Here is a 12,582-nt window from a genome sequence, read left to right as displayed (position 1 = left end):
ACAAAGAGCATAATTTAGTGAACATTGTATTTACCGTAGTTTGTTAGTTAATAATTGAATCGTGAAATTATAATTAAACTAAAGGGGATGTTTAAAAATATAACATTCGTTGTATCGAGGTAAATATGGCAATTTATTTATCTAATACCACTCTATAAGTAATTTCAAATTGCATCAAACAGCAAGGTTCTACAGAGTGCACTCCCTGTCTATGTTTGTAGTGAAATGAAGGTCATTCTGTGTTTGAACTCTGGATCTTAATCAAGGTTGTGGAGCCAATTCTTTTAACAACAGTATTTACAAAGAAAACATGCTTTCCTGTGGTGTTTCATGTAGAATGGTTGAAACCATGTAGCTCATGCTTTGTTATTGGCTGCATTATAAATCAAAAACCTCACAGAGAGGAAAGAGCCACGCAGGCTTGCAAATCAAAAGCATTCTTCTTGGGGCCATGAATGAGCTTAGCACATGTCATGGCAATGTGCAACTGGATTTTGTTTTCAAGTGCAGCTTCTGGCCTTATGGTGGAGCTATAGGAATGCTCAGGGGTCATGGCCACAAAAAATATTACGATTTCCATTTCTGGGTACCATGAATATTCATGCCAAATTTCATAGCAAAATACAGCTTAGACTTTGTTTTAATGGTGCTGTTTTGCCCTTCTAGCCGTGGAGCCTGTGACCTCACCTCTGTCAATTAAGAGCTAACTCACTTATTATACTGCCAAGGAATTGTCCTCAGAAACACTAGAGGCAGTGTTAAAGAGTTTATATGATAATATCACACACATAGGCACAGTCATAACATGTAATCACTTGCCTCTTGCACTGCAATCTTGAAATGTTTATTGGGACAACATCTGTGGTCCCTGTCGAAAAAATGTCATGGTTTGTATCCATGAGTTTGTCTGATGGTCTATAGAGGGCACATTTACAGAATTGTATTGATCACATGACTTCAAATTGCATTTGAAACACTTTTTAAGGTGTAGATATGTGTCAGCCTTTCTCAGTCTATTTAAACCCATACTTCATATGTGTAACTGCTTTATGGCATGTATAATTACTATTTTAAATGTGATATAAACCCCCATCCTATTTCCACAGGGTGTGATTGGTGTGCAGCTGGTGGTTACCATGGTAATGGCCAGTGTAATTCAGAAAATCATACCTCATTATTCCTTCGCAAGATGGCTACTCTGCAGTGGCAGGTAATGTAGAATCCTGTACATGGTGTTTCAGATAGTTGCTCTAAATGTTGCAGCTTCATTTCTTCAGTTTACTTTCCTTCTGAGATGTTTATTTCAAAAAGAGTCCAGAACAATGGGGATCAAAATGTTTACTCAGACGGCAGAGTGTTCAAAAGGGTTTGGATAGAAGAAGAAAAAGAATAATTAATTCATACTGCAAAGACCAAAGGGCATCAAAATATTGGGATGACCCGAGAGGACGAAGTGCCGCCTCATTTTCTCTAATTAGTGCCACATATGTTTTTCAGTAAACAGCTTCTTGGAACATATTTAATAATTAATTATTTTTTCTTTTCAGGGCACTGTTGAAACATTTTTGCCCTAAGCAGGATGCCTGGAGTGTCCCTCCAGAATATTTTGTAATTAATTTTCCATAATAAATGAATGTACAAGGGGAAAAACAAGCTGTGCTCCTTCTATCCTCCTCTACCACACAGGCTGTTTCTCAAGATGCTCTGACAAGAAGGTTTCCTCACAAAGTTAAGGTTAAGGAGGGTGCCTGAAATCTTCAAAAGGATGCTCTTAAATTGGCTCTTATTTCAAGCTCAGTCCTTTAGGACAGATAACCTTGCTGTTGTAAAGCCTCTCACAAGTGCTTTCTAGATGTGTATCAGAATTACTCATATAAAGTAAAGCATTGAGAATTGTCTGTTTTGTGTCTGTGTTGTTTGGGAGTTAATCATAAAGCATTTAGGCTTTTGAGTCATGTTCACAGAATCAAGACTTAATGCCACTGCTTTCAAGAGCATTTTTTCAATGAGGTCTTTGATATTATTGCTTTTAAGGAGTGATTTGAAGGCAATTTAAGCTTTTAACAGTAAGTAAATTCACCTTAAGAAATGTGAAGAAGTGAACAGGCAAGTGATTTATGATTGATGATTTATGTCCAAATCACTTAACCTACTCTTTCCATACTTCAGAACCAACATGATATATTCTTTTATACTCTTTGTCTTAATTACATACTAGGACAACAAATCTATCTTTATTGTGTCCTCTTTCTTACTCTTTCCTCCTCTTCATGTCTGAGCCTGATTCCACATCTCTCTGCTTGTCTTTGTTCACAGTCTGCAGTGGTATCAGCACCCTACAGAAGATGAGTTGAGGAGCTTAGCTGGGAAACAAAAAGGACAGAAGAGGAAAGACAGGTAGGTAGAAAGTGTGGGCTGGAATGAAGAAGGGCTATTGTTTGGGGATTGGGGAAATGCAGTGGCACAGAGGAGGTACGAAAGGCACCCCTTTCATGAGAGAGGAAAGAAAAGATGAGAAACAGACATTTGAGATGGATGGAGACCACAGGCATGTCGGCAAACAGATGAAGCTGATGTGTTTATGTGGCTCATTTAAGGCCTGTTTGAAGTAAGGAGACAGAAGTCTGTTTTTGTTGTTTTGTTCCTTTATGGCTCTTCATCGAGGCTCAGAGCACCTCGGCTTAGAAGTGGCCCTGTCTGCTAGATGTGAAGAAAGTTGGTCCTGTTTTTTTTGGATCCATTACTATTTAGGCTATTTTAGGGGATGACAGTTTAAAAGGATTGCATCCTCTCTGAAATCAAAGTTTCCTAAACAGCATTATCTCTTCAAAGTGGTCAGATGTCAAGCTTTGATTGTGGAAGATGATTTTCCTTCAACACTATTTTGCAATTCAAAAAAAAAAAAAAGTTGAAGTTGAACCATATGTTGAACACGTGAATTTAGTTCTGTTTCCTTTGTGCTCTCCTTTTTAAATGTGAATTTAAATTGAAGTCACAACTGAAAGTTAATCCTTACTGTTCCTCATGGTGTCCGTCTCCTAACTCAAGGCAGGTTTGTAGCACAGTCCTTTCTCTGACCCTGTGTGAGGCAGGTCAGGGCTCTCTAGCACCACATGTTCAGTAATCCCTTGAAGAAAAAAATGGGCCGCTTTCCTTTTGCCAGCTCGTGCCATGCAGCTCCGTTCCCTTTGTTAGCGGTCTGACTCCCTCAGTCAGGGGTGAAGCTGAGCCCCTCAGAGATGAAATCTGTCCAGGGCATGTTTGGCCCAAGAGTCTTACAGTGGTATTGTCCTGTGAATTCAGCACACACACAGGGCTGAACAAACAAAGCCCAGAACTGAGGAGGCCCACCAGACAGTTCTTCAAGCCTAAAGAACGGCTCCCCATTTGCCTGCTGTTAGCGATTTAGCGCTGCCTATATATTGCCCCTTTTGCTCATGAAAGAGTCTAGTAGTATTAGTAGTAATAAAAGTAACTAGACCTCTGCCTACTATTGCATTTGAATGCCAGAGCTGCGGTGAACAGTACAACAAGGAAGTTTTACCTGTGATGGATGTATTATTGCAGTGACTATTTGGAAGGGCCATATTATAAAATGCAAGATGAGACAAGAGCCTAAACAAAAATGTCTGCTAGAACAGACCCCACTAAAAGCATAAGGATGTATTTTATAGTTTCACAGGGGGGGGAAAATGGTAATGGTCTAAAATTCAGTTTACTTGCATTTGGATTTGCTTGTTTCTGTTATCCTGACCCTAGTTGTTGTTTTGCTGCTCTCTCCTCTTCATCCTAGGAAGTACAATGGTCACATAGACAATAAGCCGCTAACAGTTCCCAAGGACATAGACTTGCAGCTGGAGACGAAATGCATCACAGAAGTCGACACATTAGGTATAAATCTAGGAGGACAAATCTCTAATAAAGAAATTGTAACTCTTCAATCACACACTCTTAACATCTGTATATACTGTGCTGTATTTTATCATTGAATGTTTGGATTTACCTATACTCTTCATGCCTCCAGCATTGCACTACTTCCCAGAGTTCCAGTGGCTGGTGGATTTCACAGTAGCGGCAACTATGGTCTATCTGATAACAGAACTGTACTACAGTGTGGCTCAGCCCTCAGGAGAGATGAACATCAGTGTGGTCTGGTGCCTGCTAGTGCTCACGTTTGTCATGTATCCTTACATCAGTCATTCTTTGTCTTTTCTTATCAGACTGTTAAAATCTCATCAGTGTTTTGGTGTAAACTGTTGTAGTTGATAACACTTTTATGCTGTACATTACGTCTGTTGGTGGGTCTGAAGTTTAAACTGAACAAACGTGTTTTCTATGGGCTCTCCTCTTCACTCACACATTTACATTATTTTCACTTTGCATTCGTCACTGCCGTCCTACATATGTCATAGGTTAACATCTCTTTCTCTGTGAGAGACCAAATCATTCCAGCTTGATTGTTTGGATGCAGCAGTGGTGGAGAGAGACTATAAAATTACTGCTAAAGCTACTAGCTTGACTGCCAGCACCTTCATGCTCCACAGCTACCTGCTATTTTGCTACACTGAATGATGGTTAAATAATATGCATTATCCTTGCCACCAACCACAGGGATCAATCAATGCAGTGCTCCTGGTCGAGCCCGGCTCACAGCCGGTCAGATGGTGTGTCATTTCCTGCCTATGTCGGAGATTGGAGGTCCAATTTTCACAGCCCAACAGACTGATATGCTTGGGGAAAAGGACAGACCGGGGACCAGATGAAATGGGACTATGAAGATGAGCGAATATGTTGGCTCAATATATGTGTTAATGGGACACTTGATTTCAGTTTTCCTATTTCAGCTCTGATGATATGTTTAAGACTTTCGCCCTGGAGATCAGCTCTCCTGCCTTAACCTTCACTGATAACTCTGGAGCAGCATGCTCTTCAAGTATCTGCATCTAATAGTACTTTGCCTTTTCCCCTTGTATGTATAAAAACTGCATCTCCTCACCTCTGGCCAATGCTGACAGGCCAACTCGGCAGTATATTAATTGTAGCCCACCGCATGATAGCTCAAACATGAGTATTTCAGCCTCATGCTGGCTCGAACTTAGTCTGGTGACTGTTTATACAGCTGTCTTCACAGTACTGAATTGAAAAATACTATTGCAACCACAACGGCACGCACTGGTGCCAAAGATCCACACATTCTTTACTCACCCATGCCAGGTAGCACGGTTTGTGTGGTGTTAAGGGGTTGAGGGTTCACACAGGTATGCACAAAGTCTGTGTACTCGTCTAAAGACGAAACACATTTGGGTGGTGAAAAGCTGTGTTTTACTGTGTTCTAAGTTGTTTGTATTGGCTGATTGCTGAGACTTATGTTTGTGTTTCCCTGGAACCTGTAAAAGGCATTGAAAATATGTCTACAAAGCGGTTTGAATTAGCTTTATATGCCAGTGTGCTCCAGATATTTTTCCTTGACTCTGTCCCCACAGTAAGACCCTTTTCTCTCTAACGGCCCACTACTTCAAGCTGGAGGAAGGAGGCGAGCGTTCACTCTGCATTACTTTTGCTTTCTTCTTCTTTGTCAAAGCCATGGCCATTCTCATCGTCACTGAAAACTACCTGGAGTTTGGCCTGGAGACAGGTGAGTGCTCCACCATTCTTTTCTCACAAAAGACCCCGTTAGTAACAACCAAGATGTATTTCTTTTGTCCCCCAGTGAGTGAGTGAGTGAATGAGTGAGTGAGTGAGTGAGTCACTGTCAAACATTTCTTCGTTTCTAGGTTTTGCAAACTTCTCTGACAGTGCTCTACAGTTTCTGGAGCACCAGGGCTTAGAGTCCCAGTAAGTACAAAATCAGTATTCTCACGGTATCATTTTTGTGTTCTCTGCCTTCATAAATTCTTTATGAGTCATGAAACTACAGTCGTATCTCACGATGTGTTTTCTCTTTCACAGGGGTCCCATATCTAAACTCACCTTCAAGCTGATCCTGGCTCTCCTCTGCTCCCTTATTGGAGCATTTCTAACTTTCCCTGGTTTACGATTGGCCCAGATGCACCTAGATGCACTCAATCTGACCACAGCCAAATTCACACAGTGAGTCCACTACAGTAATTGCCTTCACTTCTGTGCTCACTCATGTGTTTTTCATTGAATACATTTGATGTCTTCCTTATCCTTAATAAGGATGTAAATGGTGGAAAGTCATGACAATTGTAGTTGAAACACAACCTTTAGGTTCAGTTGCTGGTCAGGAAAAATAGTAATATGCTGTATTTTTTTGCTGCTTTAGTGGCCCTCTTTTCCAAATTTGATCCTTACTCATTATCTCATCAGTGGTATTTTAAGTGAAAGCAAATAACTTTCATGTCATCCCACGTAAATGAATGAATGGTTCATTGGAATATACTGATATCTGATGATGATGAAAAAAGTTTTTGGGGTCTGTGACTCTTGGCTTAATTAATACATGATGTGCGCTAATTGGCCACACAGTGCTCTAGTATCAAGCTGTCCCCTCTCGGAGTAAGAAGAAGCAGCCAAGTATAGTGCAGTTATGCTTGTGAGAGAGCACCCTTTGAGTCAGATGAAGAATTCCTCAGTTGGGGCAGATTTCTATTTCAGAACTCACTGGGTGGCATGTCTACGACCATGATATGGGGTGCAGAGTGGAGAGCACATCGCATCCAGATAATCCACTTTGGCGTAGCAGACTCTCCAAAATGGCCTCCTCTTCCATTCCCCCTCTTAACTGTCATGAGCTTACATCCTCAGACCCTGTCACCAGCAGGGATTATCTCCGAGCCCTTCAAAATATGTGCCTTGGTTATCTTCTCACCCCTCTCAGGGAAAGTTGCACTGATAGTATGGACCTTGTTTCTCACGATGTTAACTTCACATTGAGATTTAAAAGTGAAGATTTCAGTGAGCCATTTGTTTTTCTCAGATACATGGGAGTTGATGATGAATCTCAGCAACTACGCCTATATTTATCTATCACTGTTTGGGTTTCCTTCAGTGGTCAGACATTTTTTAATTATCAGAGTTGTCAGATGTTTTTTGAGCATCTAGCATTACTATTGGTTTAACTGGGCATCTTCTTCCTCATCTCCCTTTTTCTATAGGACTCTGCTTCATATCAACTTCCTGGCCCCTCTCATCATGGTCCTGCTGTGGGTGAAGCCCATTACCAAGGACTACATAATGAACCCCACTCTGGGAAAGGAGAGTGTGCCTTTGTAAGTAAAAGTAATTATCTGGCTCTGATGATCCTTTAAATGTCTGATCCAGATGTCCACTGCACATGAATAAAGTGTGTTCTGCGTGCTGTGATGAGACGGATTCTTGAAAAAAAACTTGCTTTGTGCATATGTTGTTTCTGAAAAGTTGGAACATAAATTCCAACTTGTATTATAAATAACTTGCTAAGTAGTGATTTAACCTTATTTGTAGGAGATGTAAGTTACTGGAAAGTTTACAATCATATTCTTTGCTAATAGTTCCCATAACTGAGCATGGACAATGAGCTCAGTGGTGAAATGTTTTGTAGCTCATATATGAGATTGCCTAAACATTTCTAGAAAACGAGAGTGTGCTGAGGGTGTACATGCTCGCACCTTTTATTGATTGATCTGTACTTTGGTAGGCAAGCCAGTTGGACTTCCTTGATATCTAGCAAGCTAATTACCTGCCATTCAAACAACCGGGATGGGACAACATTACCAAGCTGTGAAAATAAAAGTAATTGTGGCTTTTGTGCTGGAAAATGGATGTAAACAATGCAACAGCAGTTATGAAAATGGAATTTACAACGGTTCAATGAGATAAGGAATGCATTCAGCTCCTAGATGAAGTGACAGTACACACGTTGTCTACTTGGGTTAAAATTAGACGGTAAACAAATTGAGTCATACCTCAGAGACAGCTCTTTGTGTCTCCACTGCTGTCATTTGTTAGCTGGTTATTCATTGTAAGATAACATCTTTCATTTGTTGCAAGTTTGAATTCTGTCAGGTGTCAAACTTTTTTCTGTTGCTGACAGTGACTGTGATACCATCAAGGTCAAATATGATTAAAGCTGGCCCCACACTGGAGGATAATTGGGCAGATTTTGGATCAGATTCGCCCCTCCCGACAACTGTGGGCGTGTTCCCGATTCATATTTACAACATGACAACCTGGAAAATTGAGCAAAAGCCAATGAAAGCATGCTGACTGGGAAGCATCACCAACCAGATGTAAAATAATAATAATAATAATGTAATGATAAAAATGATTACATTTCTAATGATCACAAGTTTCACAGTCCCTTCTACCTGTGTACAAATAACAACATTGGCTTGTAGCAGTAGCTTGCACAAGCCCTATTTGAGACTAATAATAAAACTTTATTGGAAAGGCCATGCTGATTCCGTCTTCTCAACCATGACCTAATCCACTTTTTTTTTTCTTTTTTTTCTTTTTCGGTGCAAAAGTGCATAGCATAGCACTCACAAGTGCAACCAGTATGTTTTCTGAAGACACTTGATCACGAGACTTTCTGAGATCCCAAGTCCCTGGAATCGCCACTCTTATACTAAACAATTTCAAAGTGTGTGGTCCTGCGTCCTGACTGAATCGTCTGGTGTGTGCGTTCTTACGATTCAAATATTTAAAGTTGGTTAAATCTGTCTTCATGTCTGTGGTCTCCCATGTTTTTAAAATCAGTTAAGATTTGAAAATCCTCTAGTGTGTACCAGGCGTAAGCTTGATTTCCCCCTTTTCAGCTTTTTATCTCTCAATTTCACCCTCTTTTACTTTTTCTTTCAGGTTGTTTATGACTCGTTTGCTCTCAGTATCTTTCCTTTCTGTCTCAATGTCTCTGCCTACCTTGCAGATGATGGAGCCAATACATGATGCGTTGAGTTTGCGGGCCACAAAAAGCTGTCATCCCTTCATCATCTCTCCTCTTACTCACCCCTGTCTTTCTATTAATATCAGGATGACTGAGCAGACGTATGATACGTTACGGTTATGGGCCATCATACTGATGTGTATGCTCCGGCTCGCTATGATGAGACATCATTTGCAGGCCTACCTCAACCTGGCCCAGAAGGGTGTGGACCAGATGAAGAAGGAGGCGGGACGGATAAGCACCGTTGACCTGCAGAAGATGGTGAATAAGATCATAGATATGATAATCCTTATTGTACCTTTCTGCAATTCTGCATCAATTTAGAAATACAAAATGATGTCTTTTATCCCAATTAACACATGGAGTATGTTTGGAAGGGATTAAAAGGCAGAGAAGAGATCTAATTCCATAGTAACCGCTGAGATGGGGCCACTTTGCTGGTCTTGCAGAGGTGGAGAAATTCAGATGTACACCAATTTCTCTTTATTAAAAGCAAATATAGACATACTTAGGATCCTGTCTTTGTGCATTAAGGAAAAAAGCACAAAACTCAGTCATCTGCACACAGGGCATGCATTATGCAGGAAGCATGCAGCCCACCTGTGGTGCACTTGGAAACTGGATACATTATCAGTGAGTGTGTTTAGGACTGGCGTCAGTTGTGGCCAACACATGAGACCCTATCATTCCTTTTTAAAAGCCCTCCCCAACATGAAGTACAGACAATTGGTCGAGTGCCAACCAGCCTCTCCTATGTTACAACTCATATTCTGTGTTGATATATATCAGCCTAAATTAGAATATGTGACGCTGCAAATACAAACTGATATTGGCCAGTAGGCTGTATCCCTACATAAAGCAGCGAGTGTGTTAAACCTCTTTGAAGATGCTTTGTTGAACAGTTTGTGTAAAGGAATTCTTCTTCTCTAATTTCACCCAGGTTGCACGTGTTTTTTACTACTTGTGTGTGATCGCACTACAGTATGTGGCACCACTGGTGATGCTGTTGCATACAACTTTGCTGCTAAAAACCTTAGGTGAGTCAGGCACTGCTGGATGATTTTCCAGTTCAGAGTATCTTTTTGCCTTCCATAAGTTGAAGCTATTTTCTTCCTTTGCCTGATTTTATTACAGGTGGACACTCCTGGTGGGTCTATCCTGAAGAAGACCTGCCTTGCACCCATGAAATGAACTCTGACTCTGTGATGGGGGCGGCACCGATTGCAGCCCCAACACCAGCTTCAGTGGTAGAAACAGGAGCCCGGGCGTCAGTAGCCCAGCTGTCTGTGGCCCTGGGAGGCCTGCGGACTGTGTTCAGCCCTTTGCTTTTCCGGGGCCTCTTCTCCTTCTTTACTTGGTGGATTGCCGCCTGCCTCTTCTCCACCTCCCTCTTTGGCCTCTTCTACCATCAGTATCTCATGGCAGCATAGCATCACCAACCCAGCAGTGGCAGCCAGACCCCCACAGGGCTACAGTGTGTTCGATCTGATCAGAAAGGACTGAGTGGGGGTAACCGAAGCCTATTCTGCTCGACACCTCCTTCACTCCCTCCCTCTGACCCCCTCACAATGACTGACCATATCATCAGAGCTCCTGGTTCAACTTCCAGTGCTTCCTTCACAGATGACTCTGTGAACTCTAATTGTTTTTACTACTACAACCACTACCTTTTTATTTGAAGAGCAAGATGTATAAACCTTAATAACAGCCAGACTGAAGTATGAGTTAGAGGAATAGTAATCCGTCTCACTGGTGTATTGGCATAGTAATGAGAAATTGGTCCAGTTTACTGTATGAAATTTGAATGATATGAGGTAAAATACTGTATCTCAGATGCTGATTACAATTTTACATGTTGAAATGTGGTGTGGCAGTTCTGCTCAGTTCCACCAGTTTTATGAAAGCCAGTGGGGAGAGTTAAATTAATGTTATTTTTAATACTTTTTCACAACTAATCACATGTAATGTGTTTGATCCATCAACATCTTCAGATGCATGATGTCTTCTACTTTAGAAAGCCCTAAATGCAGCCTCTTACAGCTTCATGCACGTCAGTAGGATGTGCAGGGCCTTGACATTACTTTAAGAGTCATGCAACCATCTATATTTCAGTCTGTACCACAGTCCATGTAAGTGCTAATTTCCCACAGTGATAAATTGTGAAGAAGCTACATTTAGGTCACATAATATCATTGCACCTGGAGATGTCCATGGAGGCTAATGAGACGTCATATTAGCCTAAAATCACCTTAACTAATTTTTCCTTGTGTTTTTCTATGTTTTGAGGAAAATGATAACTGCCATACTTGTGCCCCATTTTTTTGTCTTTTGATCAAAACTTTAAAATGTGTGTTCAAACAAGAGTCTGAGAGAGTCTTAAAATTTTGCGGCAAGGACCAATGTGTGACTGTTTGTAGGAGGAGGAGGAGGAGGAGGAGGAGGAGGAGGAGGGAGGGGCAGCCTGTGGATATTCCCAGAATGGCTGGTTGGGTAGTGCTGTCAGCTAACCAGGGTTAGAGTGGACAACCGAAGAAGAGTTGTACCTGCAGAGGAGGAAGAGGAGACACTAAACATGTGGGTAGACATCTCATTGACTTGAAGCTGATGTATTTAAAAGTGTGTAGTTGAACTTCAATGACAAATCTGTGTTTTTAAATGAAAGGCGTTCCAACAGATTTGTGATGTTTCATTTGACTGAGCCATTTTTTAGAAGTAATGCGAGGATTTTAAGCTCTTTTTTTTTTTTTTTGAGCAGCAGTGGTGGCTATTTAAAGGGAGGACTGCACTTACGGCTCAGTCAAGATATGTGCTTATGTCTGTGTGTCTGTCTGCATGTAAAGGATCTCTGCAGTAGGTCAGCTGTATTCTGAAAGGGCATTGTGATCAAGAGGAGATGATGTCAACTACTGTTGATAAGCTACCGCCATGTTCTGCTTTCCTTTGTTGTTTTTTTTACTTTACCCATCCATTGCTTTTAAACTCATTTGAGAGCAATCTTTTGTTTGTTTCTTATTCTTTTTCTAATGAATCAAATATTGTGAATTTGTAAAAGTTTTGATTTTTATTATTATTTTTTTTTTAAATGGTGCCAAGTGAGTCTGTTCCCCTGTCCCAATGTCTGGTGATTTGGTGTCTGCTAGTGTTTGAAACTACAACTGGACTACAACTCTGCGGCCTTCTGTTTTCTGTAGATCCATCTTGACAAAGAGGGAATCACAAGCTCTGGTTCACAACAGGGCATAACGGTATTTGCAGTGTCTTTGCATACTGTGTAGTTCTTTGGTGAGTAAATGTACGCACAAACAGTCGATGTGCTGATGAAGCACTGGGCCAATGATTGTCCAGTCTATTCAGGAATGTAGGGTACGTGGTGCGAGATCAGTTACAGATCACACAATCTTGTGGTTCTCTGGCATTTCATTTTGTCATTACATTTATTATATCATATAGCTGTCAATTCTGAATTCCAGCTCTATGAGTTTTGTACAGAACAGATTTTACAAAGTCAAGCTGCACCATATCACATTTTTATAGCTCCCGATGTCGAAAGTCTTAGCTTCAGTTCTTTCTGTTTCTAAATGATGGGGAATATGCACATAATGAATGTATCAATCCTGCCTAATTTTTAGATTGTTTTCATAAAAATGATTTGTCTGGTTAATTGATTTAACACCCCCCCCCCTTCCTGACCTCTT

The 12,582-nt window shown here is 40.9% G+C and overlaps 1 protein-coding gene across 1 annotated transcript; it reads left to right on the top strand.

Moving 5' to 3' along the window:
- The first annotated feature begins 1,112 nt into the window (after positions 1–1,112).
- Positions 1,113–10,317, top strand: tmem161b (transmembrane protein 161B). Its single transcript, XM_070904620.1, has 11 exons — positions 1,113–1,210; positions 2,317–2,397; positions 3,794–3,891; positions 4,025–4,181; positions 5,484–5,635; positions 5,775–5,835; positions 5,950–6,090; positions 7,119–7,232; positions 8,974–9,148; positions 9,828–9,924; positions 10,022–10,317. The coding sequence occupies exons 1-11, from the start codon at positions 1,137–1,139 to the stop codon at positions 10,315–10,317; spliced, it is 1,446 nt and encodes a 481-aa protein (XP_070760721.1). The 5' UTR covers positions 1,113–1,136.
- The last annotated feature ends 2,265 nt before the right edge of the window (positions 10,318–12,582 follow it).

Source organism: Enoplosus armatus, chromosome 4 (assembly GCF_043641665.1).
Source record: "Enoplosus armatus isolate fEnoArm2 chromosome 4, fEnoArm2.hap1, whole genome shotgun sequence".
Taxonomy (NCBI): domain Eukaryota; kingdom Metazoa; phylum Chordata; class Actinopteri; order Centrarchiformes; family Enoplosidae; genus Enoplosus; species Enoplosus armatus.
This window is presented reverse-complemented; position numbering and strand designations above follow the sequence as displayed.

Coding starts and splice junctions, on each gene's coding strand:
- tmem161b (XM_070904620.1), top strand. CDS start 1,137: ATGGTAATGGCCAGTGTAATTCAGAAAATCATACCTCATTATTCCTTC. Junction 7,233..8,973: donor GGAAAGGAGAGTGTGCCTTT/GTAAGTAAAAGT, acceptor TATTAATATCAG/GATGACTGAGCAGACGTATG. Junction 9,925..10,021: donor TTTGCTGCTAAAAACCTTAG/GTGAGTCAGGCA, acceptor ATTTTATTACAG/GTGGACACTCCTGGTGGGTC.